Raw genomic sequence first — 16,842 nt, forward strand, 5'->3', positions numbered from 1 at the left:
CCATATCCTTTGATACCCTTGTTACAAAAATCATGGAATCAAAGGATTCCTGATTCCAAAATCAATCTTTTTCTCAAAAGCTCCAATTGCCCCCCAGCATCCACAGCCTTTGGGGCCAAGGGACTATATTATTGATCGGAGCTCTCGTGGTGCAGTGGGTGGCGTCCCTGCCTTTGAGCCACAAGCTCTGGGTTCGAGACCCACCCGAGGACTTGTTGTGCAAAGAAGGTGCGGTCATAACACAGCCAAACAGCTTGAATATCAATCTGCAAATCTTCCAAAACAAGCCAATGGTAGGCAGTAAGAGTGGGAGAGATTCCTAGTCAGCCATGTGATGGAAAGAACATTGGAGCCTCTACCGTCACTAACACACACACCACATTATTAGCATAACACGTTTTTAAAAATGTCCATTTGGATTATTCAAATAAGAAATGGAAGGGGAGCAAGACTAACTTGCTGGAGTTTTTTTGAAGAGGTAACAGACAAGATTGATGAGGGCAATGCTGTTGATGTGGTGTACATGGACTTTCAAAAGGCATTTGACACAGTGCCTCACAACAGACTTGTGAGAAAAGTTATTGCTCATGGAATAAAAGGGACAGCAGCAACGTGGACACAAAATTATCTGAAAAAGAGAAAGCAGAGAGCAATGGTCAATGGATACTTTTTGGGCTGGAGGAAGTTTTGTAGTGGAGTTCCCCAGGGGTCAGTATTGGGGCCCTTGCTTTTCCTGATATATATTAATGATCTAGATCTTGGTGTGCAGGGGACAATTTCAAAGTTTGTAGATGATACGAAGCTTGGGAGTGTTGTAATCTACAAGGAGAACAGTGTAGAACTTCAAAAGGACACAGACAAGTTGGTGGAGTGGGCAGATAGGTGGCAGATGAAGTTCAATGTGGAGCAGTATGAGGTGATGCATTTTGGTAGGAAGAACATGGACAGGCAATATAAAGTAAGGGGTGAAATTTTGAAGGGGGTGCAAGAGCAGAAAGACTTTGGTGTATATGTGCATAGATCATTGAAAGTGACAGGACAGGTGGAGAGAGCAGTTAATAAAGTATATAGTACCCTGGGCTTTATTAATAGGGGCAGAGATTACAAGGGCAAGGAGGTTATGCTGAATTTATATAAGACGCTCATTAGACCTCAGTTGAAGTGTTGTGTACAATTCTGGCACATTATAGGAAGGATGTGAACACATTGGAGAGAGTGCAGAAGAGAATTTACAAGAATGGTTCCAGGGATGAGAAACTTCAGTGACGAAGATCAATAGGCGAGGTTGGGTCTGTTCTCCTTGGAGAGAAGGCGGCTAACAGGAGATTTTATTGAGATGTTCAAAATCATGAGGGGGCTGGACAGAGTAGATAGGGAGAAGCTGTTCCCACTCATAAAAGGATCAAGAATGAGAGGGCACAGATTTAAAGTGATTTGCAAAAGAAGCAAATGTGACTTGAGAAAAAACTTTTTCACCCACCCGAGTGGTTCGGGTCTGGAATGCACTGTCTGGAAATGTGGTGTGGGCAGGTTCAATCGAGGCTTTCAAAAGGGCATTGGATGATTATTTGAATAGAAACAATGTGCAGGGGTACGGGGAAAAGGCAGGGCCGTGGCACTAGGTCATAATGCTCATTTGGAGAGCTGGTGCAAACACGATGGGCCGAATGGCCTCCTTCTGTGCTGTTAAAATTCTGTGATTCTGAAGATTGTGACAGCCAAGTGTACAAGACTCTTAATGAACGTTTTAAATAAAACAAACAGCAAATGTAGATCATAAATCTTTGGAGTTCTAAGGCTTTTTTTTTTGCACAATTTTTTTTTGAAGTAATATATACCATCTCCAATAATTTAGCATAATTTAGCATTATTGCCAACAGGATATTAATGAAGTAAAAACACATGGAAATGAAAGCAATTTAAACTGCTACTACCATGGCTTCATCAAGGAGAGGGCTTCCTGGTTCTGAATCAATGGAACATGGCGAGAAAGTGCCTGGGGAGCCAGAATCTGAAGGTGGTGGCGACATTATCAACAAATGCGATTTGAAGTCATCAGTCTTCAAGTCAACATCAACGTCCAGAAGGCTGGAAATCTCGGTCGCCTTTAGACCCTCTGCAATTATGTAAAGGGAAAAGAGAAATCAACTTATCCTTAATTTTTGCATCTTAACGTCCGTACTCATGAATACACTTGAAAACATCATTCTGAATAAGCTTTGGCAGTATTCAATTTACATGTGTGTTAGGAAGGAATCTAAATATAAATGGATGGCATTGAAGGTTTGGCACTATTACTTGTATGTTAGTTACTGGTAAAGACTGTAGAGAGTGGGAATCTCCCTGTGATGCAAAATTGGCACTACTTACTGTTCTTCTGATTGGCTATTTTCAATGTCATGTTCTCCTGTCGTAGTTTGTGGTTGGTCTGTTGCAGGTATTTAATGTAATCGATGGCTTTCCTCAGCACTCCAGATTTATTCATCTACAAAATATAGCATGTTAGCGTTTGCCTAGATTTTCATTCAAATTTAACAGTACATGGAACACTGGAACTTATTTTCTTTAGAAAGAAAGATTTACATAAATATATCGCCTTTCATGTTGTCAGGACATCCAAACTTCAAATCCAATGATGTACATTGGCCCAGGTTTTACTGTGGTAATGATGGCAAAATGGTCAGCTTTCTCTGTTATTGCTCCACTGAAATTGACAGCAACTTCATGAGACTGGATGTGTGCTGAACAACATGGAAACTCAGAGATAAAAACAAAAAGCTAAAAGCTACTGCGGATGCTGGAAATCCAAAACAAAAACAGAATTACCTGGAAAAACTCAGCAGGTCTGGCAGCATCGGTGGAGAAGAAATCAGTCAACGTTTCGAGTCTTCATGACCCTGATTCCGATTTCGAGTCTTCATGATTCTGCCGAAGGGTCATGAAGACTCGAAACGTTGACTGATTTCTTCTCCACCGATGCTGCCAGACCTGCTGAGTTTTTCCAGGTAATTCTGTTTTTGTTATGGAAACTCAGAAGTTGTTGCTAATGAAACCACATCCTTCCATAGGGTGCCTGGTAGTGGTTGCCACAAACTATAATTTACTTTTTTAATTCACTCATGGGATGTGGGTGTCACTGGCAGGGCCAGCATTTGTTGCCCATCTCTAAGTGCCCTTGAGAGCAGTTAAGAGACAACCACATTGCTGTGGGTCTAGACTGGGTAAGGAGGCAGAATTTCTTCCCTAAAGGACACTGAAGGACATTTTTAGCAACAATCAGCGATAATTTCATGGTCACCATTACGGAGACCAACTTTCAATTCCAGATTTTATTAATTGAAGTTAAATTCCATCATCTGCCGTGGTGGGATTTGAATTCAGGGCATTGGCCTGAGACTCTGGATTACTAGCCCAGTGACATTACCGCTAGGTCACCGTCTCCCCTAATTCTGCTCATCAATTCAAGTTAGTCTCACTGTAAAAACGTTGTACATTGTTAAAGTTAGTGCGACTGTGTTTTAACAGTGTACTAACTACATAATTACTGCTAAATACCCTTCTGGCCCTGCAAAGTTAATTATGCATATTTCTGGGATGTCAAATTTTTCCACAATGATAATAAATATCATGTATTTTTAAGAACCTTTTTTTTTTTTAGAAATGCCTAGTTTTCATTTTAGCCTCTATCTTAACAGTCATACATTTATTTTGCTTTCCAAAAACTGAAATTAAAAGTGAAGAATTTTAAATGTTTTTAACTTCCTGATCTGCTCTATGTGAATACTTCAATTTAATTGTTGGCCTATCTGCTTGTTGATCATTGCTGCTGCATTCCAACACATCCTCCTGACCTGACACCAGAGTTAAACTGCCCTCTGGGAATGAAAAATACGCCCTACAGAGATTGCTGGATCTTTGTGGGCAGCTTTCTTCAAGGTCAGTGGTAAGTGCCTTAGCTTCACCGCTGACCACATACTTTCAGCTTTTTTTTTTAAAGAAGTGTAATTATGCAGACAAATGTGATAATCGATTTATCAACAGCGAGGTCACGCAGGCCAAACACGATAAATGATAGGTTATTTTGAATTTAAATATTTCTTCACATGGCTGAGCATCAAATTTTGTTTGATTACATTCCTGTGAAATGCCTCGGGACAATTTACTACTTTAAAGTCATTATATAAACATGAGTTGTGGCTGCTCAAACTAATTTATTAAAAAGTAAGAGCACCAAAATGTATTTTTTCCATTTAGGAACTTAGGAGCATGTGACTTAGGATCAGGAGTAAGCCATTTGGCCCTTCGAGCCTGCTCCACCATTCTATAAGATCATGGCCAAACTGACTGTGATCTCAACTGCACCCTTCTGTCCGCCCTCCACAACCCCAACTCCCCCGTCTACCAAAGATCTATCAAACTCAATCCTTTTGTTAAAATCTTTATATTGAATTTATTCAAGGCTAAGAATGCAGCTGCCATGTTGCGAGTCCTCCCTGCAGACTGGTGTAGTTGCCGTGACCATTCATTTCATTGGCAGTTTGTTTCTAACAATGAAATTTGCACTCTCTCTCTTCATGTTACTGCGATATTAATAAATTTAAAATACTTGATCACGTAGTTTGTATTGATGCTCAAATACAGATGGGATGTGGGACGCAGGAAAGAGAAATGTTAAAGAACATCATCTCCAAATTATCCTGGCTTGAAAATATGTCCGCATTCCTTCATCATCACTGGGTCAAAATCTCGGAACTCACCCCATAATAGCATTTTTGGTGTACACACACTGCAGCAGTTCAAGGTGGGTGCTCGCCACCACCTTCTCAAGTAAAGGACAATACCAGCCTTGACAGCAACACCCAGATCCGAAGAATGAATTTAAAAAAGGCTAGATTCCATGAACAGCAATGATGCTGAACTTATTTTCAGTTCATAGGCCCTGTCATTCTACAGTTTCCAATTCTCAAATTGGTAACTGTAAATCTAGAATTGTAGAATGGCTACAGCACAGGAGGCCATTCAGCCTGCCATTTCAGTGCTGGCTCTCTACAAGAGAAAGTCAGCCAGGCCCCCTCCCCTGCAATTTCTCCACAGTCCTATTCTTTTCTCATCAGATAATTATCCAATTACCTTTTGAAAGCCACAAGTTAATCTGCCTCCATTGCACCCTCAGGCAACACATTCCAGATACTAACCCACATGCTGCATAAAGGTTTTTCCTCATGTCACTATTAGTTCTTTTGCCATTCACCTTAAATTGGTGTCCTTTGGTTCTCAATCCTTCCGCCAATGGGAACAGCTACTCTTTATTTACTCTGTCTAGACCCTTCATAATTTTAAACGCCTCTGTCAAATCTCTCAACTTTCTCTTCTCTAAGGAGAACAACCCCAGTTTTTTCAATTTATCCAAGTGATTGAATCCAGTCATCCCTGGAACCAATCTCGTAAATCCTTCCTGAAGTATGGTGCCCAGAAGTGGACACAATACTGCAGTTGAGGCTGAACCAGTATTACAGTAATTCCTTGCTTAACTGAGTATTGGCATTCCTGAAAAGAGGAACTTGAAATGAAACAACATTAAGCAAATCAGGTTTTCCCTTTAGGTTGACTTGTGGGCGTGATCAATGGGCCCGGGAGCAGCCGGAGAACGGACACCACCCACGATCGTCCCCCGACCACAATTTCACACAGCGCTGCCGGGGTGGGGGCGGGAGGAGAGCGGGCACTGACATAAGCGCAGGTGCAGGGGAGCGCAGAAAGAAGGCTCCCTGAAGGCAGAGAGCTGCCTCAGGGAGCTGAAGAATTTAAAAGCAATAAATAAAGATTTCAAAATCCAGAAAAAAGCATCCACACATCAGAATCAGTCACCTGAACATATACATGATGAAAATTCTGCATATATATTTTTTCTAAATTTAACAGCTGAAACCTCATCCCACCTTTGGATAAGGTTTCATCAAAAATGTAAAGTCCGCCTGGCAGATTCACCCGTCTGCCAACCGTAAGGTTGGACGGACCACGAAAAATAGGAAACAACTGGAACTTTAGTGGGATTAATTGCCCTCCCAATTGTCAGCGGGCGTGCTTCTGACTTTTGCGCATGCCCGCTGACCGAAATCTTGCACGAGATGACATCAGGATGCTCACCCGAAGTCATCATGCGCTATTTTATGCTCGAGCGGGTCAGGCGCACGTCCACATGCCAAGCTAAAAATTCTGCCCAAAAGCTTTGAGTTAGATTCTGTGTGACCTCTCACCAGAAAAAAACCATTAAAACATTATATCCCCCAAGTTTAGATGCTTTATATTTCTAAATTACTATATTTGTAAACAAAAAATAACTTTTAAAATAAAATATTTTTAGATTTATAAAAGAAATATGCTAATTCTTTCTACTTACCTCCTGCTCACAACCTCTTCTGCTCTTCGCCGCTCCTGCTCCCCGACCCTCCCTCCCTCTGGCCATCCCTCCTGCTCCCGGTCGCTGCCAACCCTCTCGTGCCTGATCCACCCTGCTTGCTGCTCTCCTCTCCTGAACTCTCGCTGTGAGTGAGGGCTCAGGAGATGGACAGCAAGAGGCTGGAAACTACAAACTGAGAGCAGCTTCGAGTTGCAGGGTTTCAGAGGTAATCCGCAAGTGGGAGGGTTGGGGAGCAGAAGAGGCTATCCCAAAATGGCGCCATCAGGTCACACGACCCCACGTCACACCCAGCATTACATCTTTAGTTTATATTGCTTCTCCTTCCTATCAAAACAAACCACTTCACACATCTCTGCATTAAATTTCATCTGTCATGTATCCGCCAATCCCACCAGGCTATCTATGTCCACTTGAAGTCTCTCAAAATTCTCCTCACAATTCACAATGCTTCCAAGTTTTGTGTCATCTGCAAATTTTGAAATTGTGCTCTGTACACCCAAATCAAGATCATTATTATAGATCAAGAAAAGCTGTGAGCAAGCCCGGTAATTGGGCGTTAAAAATATTTTTTCAATGTTTGCCTCCTGCTCTGAAGTTGCTGTCTCTAGATATGCATTGGCACCACCTTAAACATTCACTTCCTCCACCGCCAATGCACAGTGGCAGCAGTGTGTACCATTTACAAGATGCACTGCAGCAACTCACCATAGTCCTTCGACAGTACCTTCCAAATCTACGATCTACGACCTAGAAGGACAAGGGCAGCAGATGCATGGGAAATCAGATGCATGCCTGAAAGTTCCCCTCCAACCTACCCACCATCCTGACTTGGAACTATAATCGCCAGGTCAAAATCCTGGAACTCCCTCTCTAACAGCACTGTGGGTGTACCTACACCACATGGACTGCAGCGGTTTAAGAAGGTGGCTCACCTCCACCTTCTCAAGAGCAATTAGGGATGGACAGTAAATGCTGGCTTAGTCAGCGATACCCATATCCCATAAACGAATTTTAAAAAAGGTACATTTCACAGCTAACACTGACACTGTCCTTGCTGAATGCCCTTACACATAAACTTTGATAATGTTCTGAATCATGGTTCAGCATTTCCCCTGAGGGAGCCGAGAAGAATTACAATACTACTTCTGCTTCAACACACCGAGCAATCTAAATCCAAATCCAAAAGTCAGAGATTAAACCGCAGATCTTCCGATCTCAAATAAATCAATACAGCATCGTGTGATACACATATCTACTAAGGCTATAAGATAGCTTAAATAGCATAATTTAATAAATGCAGTTAGTTTGAACAATGAATGAAATGCAAACTATTGCATGGAACATATGTAGTGATGCCACTTACAGTATACTATTTTCTCCCTTTAACCCTTATGAGCTGTGACATACATGAACATAACACACCATTACAATGCAACATTCTATTAACAAAAATTATTCATATAAGTAACTTACCTTAGCTTCTGTCCCCATCACAAGATCCTTGAGCTCTATGATTTTATCATTGATGGATGACCGATAGCGCTTCTCAATGATATTGTGTGTTGTTCTCTTCTCACCTTCCTTCAGCCCCTCTACTGGGGCTTTTCCATTCCCAACAATCTGCTTGATTGGAACCTTGTCAGATCCAACCATCATTGGCACGGTGGTCAAAATAGTTCCATTACTGCTGACCAATGTCTGAGATGAAGAACATGAAAGTGATTATCTACCGACCCATATATACAAGGTTTAATACATTTTCCAGTTTTTACTTTTTCCCTAGAACCACTACTGATGTACTTTTGGCCTTCATTTTAGGTCCCTCCCACATGACATGCCATTCCACCTAATGGACGGGCAAGCAACTTGTTCCCAATCCTCTTCCTTCAGACCACAGCCAGAACAGAAAAAGGGGTGGCTTGGGGAAATATGCTCCCCAACTGGAACTTCTTCCTAGGTGCAGTCTGGCATCTCTGCTGCCAGCATGTCCAAGATAGTGTACCTTTGGGAAATTGTAACAAAGGATTTTGGAGCACAACTGTGTTGAGCCAGAAAGGCATTCTGGACAATACTCCATCTACCACTAGGGTTGAAACTATAAACTAAGCCATTTATTTTAAGTGGTCATTTAAAATAGCCTAACAATTCCTCAGACCTTTCTTGTCTGTAAATCATCAATACTACTGTAAGTATCTTTAATTCCTTCTAACCTAATACGCCATTGTTTGCATCCTTTCTCCTTCTGGTGCTGAAATTCTGCGTCTTTAGTTTCCTACAGCGACTCATTCATTCCAGGTCCTCAACAATGTGGAATTCCTCACCCCTTACCTCTCAATCTTCCCTAATCCCTAGAACCTTCAAGCCTTAGAAACCCAAGCGTGTAATCATGTAATCACTACCTCCTGAGCTTGCCATCTTCTCTTTTCAACTTGGGTAGTCTCTGAAACTTCACAATTAAAAAAATAATAAAATGATAACTGGAGTGAGATTCCTTCTTCTAGTGATTTGAGAAACTGGAAAGCAAAGTTTACCTCCACCACCAGCATACAGTGCTTGCAGTGTATACTATCCACAAGATGCACTGCAGTAACACACTAGGACTTCTTCAACAGCACCTTCAAACACACAAGCTCTAGAAGGGCAAAGGCAGCGGGTGAATCTGAACACCATCACCTCCAAGTTCTCCTCCATGTCATACATCATTCGGACTTGAACATATATAGCCCATTTGTTCATTGCCACTAGGTCAGAATTTGTGGAACTCCCTCCCTGACAGCACTGTGGGTGCACCCACACTGCACAAACTATAGTAGTTCAAGAAGCTGACTCACCTACTCAAAGCCAATTAGCAATGGGGCAATAAATGCTGGCCTTGCCATTGGCATCCACAGCGCATGAATAAATAAAACAGAAATAATACATTATCAAGGATTTAACAAACCTATGACACATTTTCAACTCCAAACTCAAAAAATGTGATAGGAATGGAAATTAGGTCCATTCAGCTCCCCGAAGATAAAAGCAAAATACTGCACATGCTGGAAATCTGAAATAAAAACAGAAAATGCTGGAAAAGCTCCGCTGGTCTGGCAGCATCTGTGGAGAGAGAAACCGAGTTAACGTTTCGAGTCCCTATGACTCTCCTTGAGACTTGAAACGTTAACTCTGTTTCTCTCTCCACAGATGCTGGCGGACCAGCGGAGCTTGTCCTTCTAAAGTCTGAGTCATTAGATCGTGCCCATGCCCAGGTTAATTGAGCACAAAATGGCTTAGGGTCCTATTGATATGTTCAGACCTCAATTGCAGTCAGCCTATCACCCTCTTTGGGCTGTATTCTTGGATCAAGGCACAACCAGATTGCCTGGTGATATTACTGGTGAGGCGGGGGAAGGAAATCAGGGAGGAACCTAACAAGGTGCAGCAGAGTCTGGGTGGACAAACAAGGAGCCTGAACTTCCGCGGAGTAGCAATCAGAGTCGGATTGCCACTCTGCTCCTACTCTCTGACCTGAAATTTTTTTCGATCCTATCTTGCCTGACCTTCCGACTCAGGCCGGGTGAGATCCAGACAGTGCAACGTGTCCCCAGGGCCTAGTGTCGAAGGCAGTTCGGTTGGATGTAAGGAGGCCACACCCCTTTTTACAGCACTGTGGAGGGGGGGGTGAATCCCATATGGGGAGGTGGGAAATCCTGTGGTGGGGTGTGTGGGGGGTGAGGGAGAAGGAGTGTGGGGAATCCCCTGGGGGAAAGGGATGACCCAAGTTCAAGAAACCATGATACAGAAGCAGTTGGGTAGAGATGAGCAATAATAAAGGCAAGTCACTCATGGGAGTGGTTTACAGGCCCCCTAATGGTAATCACACGGTGAGAAGGGGTGTCAAAGAAGAAATTGAGTTTGTCAGAAAAGTACGGTGATTATCATGGGGAATTTTAATCCATAGAGAGACTGAAATAATCAGATGGGCAAAGGTAGCATAGATGACGAATTCATAGAATGCTTTTGGGATAATTTCTTAGATCAACGCATTCTGGAGCCAAGCTGGGAGCAGGCTATAGTAGACCTGGTATTGTGCAATGAGATAGGATTAATTAATGACCTCATAGTGAGGGTGCCCCCAGGTAGCAGTGTTCACAATATGATTGAATTTTACATTCAGTTTGAGAGAGAGAAGAGTGGGTCTAAGGCTAGTATTTTAAATTTGAATAAGGGCAATTATAAGGACATGAAAGCAGAGCTAGCGAAAGTGAACTGGCAATATAGGTTAAGGGATAGGTCAATAGAGATGCAGTGGCAGGCATTCAAGGGAATATTTCAGAATACCCAGAATAGATACATTCCAACAAGAAAGAAAAATTCCAAGGGGAGGACCCACCATTCGTGGTTAACTAAAAAAAAGTTAAAGATAACATCAAACTTAAAGAAAAAGCATATAATTGCACAAAGATGGGTGGCAGGCCAGAAGATTGGACAGAATATAAAAAAGTGAAGAACGTCCAAAAGATTGATAAGGAAGGAAAAATTAGAGTACGAAAGAAAGATAGCTAAAAATATAAAACACAGATGATAAGAGTTTCTATCGATATTTTAAAAAGAAAAGAGCTAACTAAGTGAGGGTTAGTCCGATAGAAAGTAAGACTGGGGAGTTAATAATGAAAATATGGAGATGGCAGATGAATTGAACGGGTATTTTGCATCAGTCTTCAATATAGAGGATACAAGTAACATCCCAGAAATGGCTGTAAGTCAGGAATTAGAGGGAGGGAGGAACTCTAGAAAATTACAATCACCAGGGAAGTGGTACTTAGCAAATTGTTGGAACCCCAAGTTCACAAGTCCACAGGACGTGATGGATTTCATCCTAGAGTCTTAAAAGAAGCGGCTAGTGAGATAGTTGATGTGTTGGTTTTAATTTTCCAAAAGTCACTAGATTTGGGGAAGGTTCCATTGGATTGAAAAATAGCTAATGTAACTCCTTTATTCAAAAAGGGAGGGAAACAGAAAGCAGGAAATTATAGGCCAGTTAGCTTAACATCTGTCATAGGGAAAATGTTAGAAGCTATTATTAAAGATGTTGTAACAGAGCCCTTAGATAAATCCAAGGTAATCAGGCAGAGTCAACATGGTTTTGTGAAAAGGAAATCATGCTTAACCAATTTATTGGAGTTCTTTGAAGAACTACCTGGTGCTGGATAAAGGGAAACCTGTGGATGTACTGTACTTAGATTTTGAGAAGGCATTTGATAAGGTGCCTCATCAGATGTTATTGCGAGAAATAAAAGCTCATGGTGTAAGGGATAACATATTGGCATGGATAGAAGGTTGGCTATCTAAAAGGAAACAGAGTAGGCATAAATGGGTCATTTTCTAGTTGGCAGGATATGACAAGTGGTGTGCCACAGGGATTAGTGCTGGGGCCTCAACTCAATTTATATAAATAATTTGGATGAAGGGACCGATGGTATGGTTGCTAAATTTGCTGATGACACAAAGATAGGAAGGAAAGTAAGTTGTGAGAAGAACATAAGAAGGCTACAAAAGGATATAGATAGGTTAGATGAGTGGGCAAAGACCTGGCAAATGGAGTATAATGTAGGAAAATGTGAAGTTGTCCATTTTGGCAGGATGAATAAAAAAGCAGCATATTATCTAAATGGTGAGAGATTGTAGAGCTGAGATACAGCGGGATCAGAGTGTCCTGATGCGTGAATTGCAAAAGGTTAGTATGTAGGTACAGCAAGTAATTTGCAGAGTTGATAACATTCTATCGCTTACTGCAAGGGAATTGAATACAAGAGTAGGGAGGTTATGCTTCAGTTATTCAGTGCATTGGTGAGACCACATCTAGAGTACTGTGTACAGTATTGGTCTCCTTATTTAAGGAAAGATATAAATGCATTGAAAGCAGCTCGGAGAAGGTTTGCTAGATGACATCTGGAATGGACAGGTTGTCTTATGAGGAAAGACTGGACAAGCTTGACTTGTATCCGCTGGAGTTTAGAAGAGGAAGACTTGATTGAAACATATAAGATCCTGAGGGGACTTGACAGGGTGGATGTGGAAAGGATGTTTCCTCTTGTGGGAGGATCTAGAACTAGGGGCCACTGTTCAAAATTAAGGTTTTGCCATTTAAGACAGAGATGAGGAAAAAAAATTTCTCTCAGTGTTGAGAGACTTGGGAATTCTTCTCCTCTAAAGGAAGCTGAGGCAGAGTCTTTGAATATATTTAAGGTAGAAGTAGATAGATTCTTGATAAGCAAGGGGTTGAAAGGTTAACAGGGGTAGGAAGGAATGTGAAGTTGGGGTTAAAATTAGATCAGCCATGATCTTATTGAATGGTGGAGCAGGCTTGAGGGGCCAAGTGGCCTACTCCTGCTCCTAATTTGTATGTTCATATGAGGCTTCATGGAGGGGGGAGGAGACTAGGGTAATTGGGGAGGTGGGGGAATCCCGTGGGGGTTCGGGGGTATGGGGGGAGTCCTGTTGCGTTTCGGGGAGGGGGTGGGGGGGTGGTGGTGGTTGTTGTTGATGTAACACAGTCAGGCCCATCCAAAGTTTGCAACTTAAATCATGTTTTCAGATGGTTCCCAGTGCAGGGCACTTGCCCAAGGCAAGTTTGCACTTCCCAGACAAGTGCCATGCAAACCTTACCTGAGAACTTCTGAGGGGAAGGGTGGGGTGTACCCAAGCGCATCTTTGGGGTACACCCCCAATTACATTGCTCTGGAGTTCGCAAGTTACAGTCCAAGATAAACAATGGGTGGACAACTTTATGGTCACATGCACTCTGTGTGGGGTTGAGGTACAACAGGGTTCTCCAAAGTGGAGGGAGGAGAGCAGCAGAGAACTGCGCACCCTGAGAACTAGATTGTATGATTGGTATATATTACATATTAGATATAGTCATCAGCTCTCCATAAAATCAGACTACTATCCATCTTTTGCACTCATTGCCCTGGAATCATAGAATGATGCAATACAAGAAGAGTCTGTGCTAGCTGTTTGAAACAACTATCCAATTAGTTCCACTCCCCTGCTCTTTCCCCACAGTCCGACAAATTTTCCCTTCAAAGTATTTACTCAATTCCCTCTTGAAAGTTATTTATTAATTCCCCTTCAATCACCCTTGTTACTGCTTGCAGCTAATTGTATTTAAAAATTAAAATGGCCACCACAATGGTCAAATTGTATTATTAACTGCCTACTTGGAGGATCCCAGCAAAATGCTGATGACAGCAACAGACTGGTAAGATTTTACCATCAGGCAGGAGGGCTGAAATTTGAGCCCATGATGCGGCAGACATTAGCTAATAACTCATAAATTATGCCACAAGCATAGCTGTCAAAATAACTTCTGCAGTCACCTATGGTTCTTTATTTTTAATCCTTTGCCCTTCAACTGAGTGGCCAATTGCTAGGCCATTTCAGAGGGCAGTTAAGAGTCAACCACATTACTGGGGATCTGAAATCAAATGTAGGTTCTAAAGGACATTAGTGAACCAGATGGATTTTTACAGCAATGGATTATACTTGTCATGATTACCATTACCAAGACTAGCTTTATATTCCAGATTTATTAATTGAATTTAAATCCCACTAGTTGCCTTGGTTGGATTTGAACCCATGACCCCAGAGCATTAGCCTGACCCTCTGGGTTACTAGCCCAGTGATAACACCACTACGCCACTATCTCCTTCCAAGGCAAAATGCATTTGAAGTTAACACTTAAATCAAACTAGTAAGAACGCCAATTTCATTATTTTGATGGGCTAGTAAACATTAACATTCTTTAATACATGATTGGAGGCAGCAGCGTAGCGGCAATGTTAGACTAGTAGTGCAAAGGATTAATGCTCTGGAGACACGGGTTCAAATCCCACCAGCTGGAGGAATTTGAATTCAATTAATTAATAAATCTGGAATGAAACGCTAGTCTCATTAATAGTGATCATAAAACTACCCAGTTGTCTAAAAACCCATGTGGTTCACTAATATCTTTTAGGGAAAGAAATCTGTTGTCTTTACCTAGTCATCACCACCTATTCAAAGGTAATTAGGGATGGAGAATAGATACTGGTTTTGCCAGCGATACTCACATCCCAAGAATGAATAAAAAATGATTATCCTAATGGAGTAATCTACAAGTAGCCTCCAACAAACATCCGTTATTATACAAAGAACAGCAAAGAGTATTTATTATTTTTTTAAACACGTACATTATATATGGATGTAAGGCTTGCAGCATCAGGAATGTGGAAGAAAAGAAAATCAACAGTTTAGGAATGTGCTGCTTAGCAAGGTTCCTAAGGGTAAGCTGGTTGGAAAAAGAACTAATGAAGTACTGAATGAGGAATAAGGGAACCCTTAAATAATATAAAAAGAAGCCAAATGGAGTTCTTCTGACATGTTATCTGTGCAGAAGGGTTGGAGTGCCTAAACACCACTGGAAGGATTAACAGAAGAAGAGCGAGAGGCCAACAATGAAGGGAGCTGCTAGACAACATTAAAGATCAGTTTAACCAAAACTCCAACAACAAGGTCATCCACTGTTGCTATGATCAGAAAGTGGGGAGACCATGGTCACCTAATACACTCGACGTGGCAATTAGATGGTGACAACGACGATATATGGACATTTCCCCCACTTCCTATCCCTCTAAATGGTATTTTGGCTTTGTGTTTGAGTGTAGACAATCAACACTAGCTGGTTTTTCAAACCCAGCGTGCATCACAATCAAGCCTCAACTTGCCCTCAAACGACAGTCACGCAACAGGGATTAGAAATGAGTTCATTTTTCCCTTGTTAGAGATTATGGTTACTAAACTAACTGTAGTACCCTTGCTAACCCAACTGAGACCATTTAACTCAAACTTCTTTTGATCCTTAGGATCCTTGTTAAACACATTTCCAAGCTGTTGATTTTCTTTTCTTCCTGATGCTCCAAGCCTCACATCCATTTTTAAATGTATGTGTTTAAAAATAAATTAATAAATGCTCTTTGCATAATAACAGATGTTTGTTGGAGGCTAGATTACTCCATTGGGGGACTGACTCTTTAAATCAGATCAGTTCAGTCACAGGCTGCCTTTTGAACTAACTAAGCCACTGGGTGAGCTCCAGTAGCAAATTGCTTTTCTCTAACAAGTGAATTGTCTCAGTAGAATTCCTTTAACATTTAATTGAGATCCTAAGCCTGTCAGAAAGTGTATATATTTAATAACAGAACAAACAACGTATTAAAAAAAAAGCAATCCTTCAACTTGAACTGGCATTAACGACGCAAATTTCTCTTTGAATTGAACATACTGGGACTTGTAAAGCTGTTGTCTGCACTGGGGTGGCCAGTGTGGTAATGGTTGGATTCTGCATCGCTGCAAGGACTGGACTGCGATCGGCTTTCAAAGTTGTGAGGACCAAGGAGTCTGTCTTTATGAGCTGAGGCTGCACCAGTACCTGGAATAGAATAAAAAGCACCAGATGTAACATAGAAAAGCTGCTAATGGCGTTCCTGGTAATTGACTGATGGCAATACTAGTTTCAGAAGCATTGGGAAATAGAGCTGATTTCACAAATGGGAACAGGGTCTAATGTTTGATCTAAAATACAAAAGCAAAATGTTAAGCTGCAACTGATTAATGATAAGACACCAAAAAGTAATCTTGTCAAATTAGAAAAATTCTAGAGGTTAGCAGAATTACAGTGTAAAAATTGCTACCTATTTGGTTAGACAAAAAGCTATTTATGAAATCTCCTAACTTCTGGGAGATTCTGAATCTTACCACTACACACACACACAATTTTGTTGGATTCCAAATTCAGCAACAAAAACACATTCAGCTTTGGCAAATTGAGGCTCAAAGCAGTGATTCTACAGGAGATGGATGTGGTTTATAAATAAAATTTTCTTCCAAGTCGGGAATCTTGCCGTCGCTAACTCAATGTGGCAGGGGAGGGGGGTGGTGTTGTTGCTGGAAAAGGGGAGAGAAGAACTTTGCACCAAAAGTTGAATTTTATTGGAAGAAAAGCTCAACATTTCCATGCAGTACAGTACAAAAACAGCATTTAAAAAAAAAACTTTACATTGTGATAAATGGAAAGGTGTAGCAGCACTTTCAATATAGTTTCTTGTGTCAAGTTCTCGATGGCATAATAAAGCAGCAGATAAAAGCAACAAATAAAAGTTCATTTGTTTCAGTTAGCAGCAATCTCACATTCAAGTCAAACAGTCTTGGGTTTAAGTTCCACTCCAGGACCTCTGTTCAAGCAGCCATCGACCTTTTAGCCTCATTGGTTTCAATTTTGCAAACCAATCATTTCAACAAACGCCTTTTGAATGTCCATATACGCTACATCAGCTGCACTACCCAGACGAGAACACAAGAATTAGGAGCAGGAGCAGGCCATTCGGCCCCTCAAGCCTGCT

General features: G+C 41.4%; 1 protein-coding gene across 3 annotated transcripts in view; it reads right to left on the minus strand.

Annotated features, from left to right (window-relative positions):
- Nucleotides 1-16,842, minus strand: part of srebf2 (sterol regulatory element binding transcription factor 2) — a 76,097-nt gene that overhangs the window by 40,849 nt on the left and 18,406 nt on the right. For all 3 annotated transcript variants that reach the window (XM_078532053.1, XM_078532052.1, XM_078532054.1), the window contains exons 4-7: nucleotides 15,726-15,872; nucleotides 7,895-8,119; nucleotides 2,371-2,485; nucleotides 1,935-2,116 (exon numbers count right to left, since the gene is read on the minus strand). In XM_078532053.1, coding sequence (XP_078388179.1) covers nucleotides 1,935-2,116; nucleotides 2,371-2,485; nucleotides 7,895-8,119; nucleotides 15,726-15,872 — 669 coding nt within the window. The remainder of the gene's footprint in view (nucleotides 1-1,934; nucleotides 2,117-2,370; nucleotides 2,486-7,894; nucleotides 8,120-15,725; nucleotides 15,873-16,842) is intronic.

Source organism: Cetorhinus maximus, chromosome 29, assembly GCF_964194155.1.
Source record: "Cetorhinus maximus chromosome 29, sCetMax3.hap1.1, whole genome shotgun sequence".
Taxonomy (NCBI): domain Eukaryota; kingdom Metazoa; phylum Chordata; class Chondrichthyes; order Lamniformes; family Cetorhinidae; genus Cetorhinus; species Cetorhinus maximus.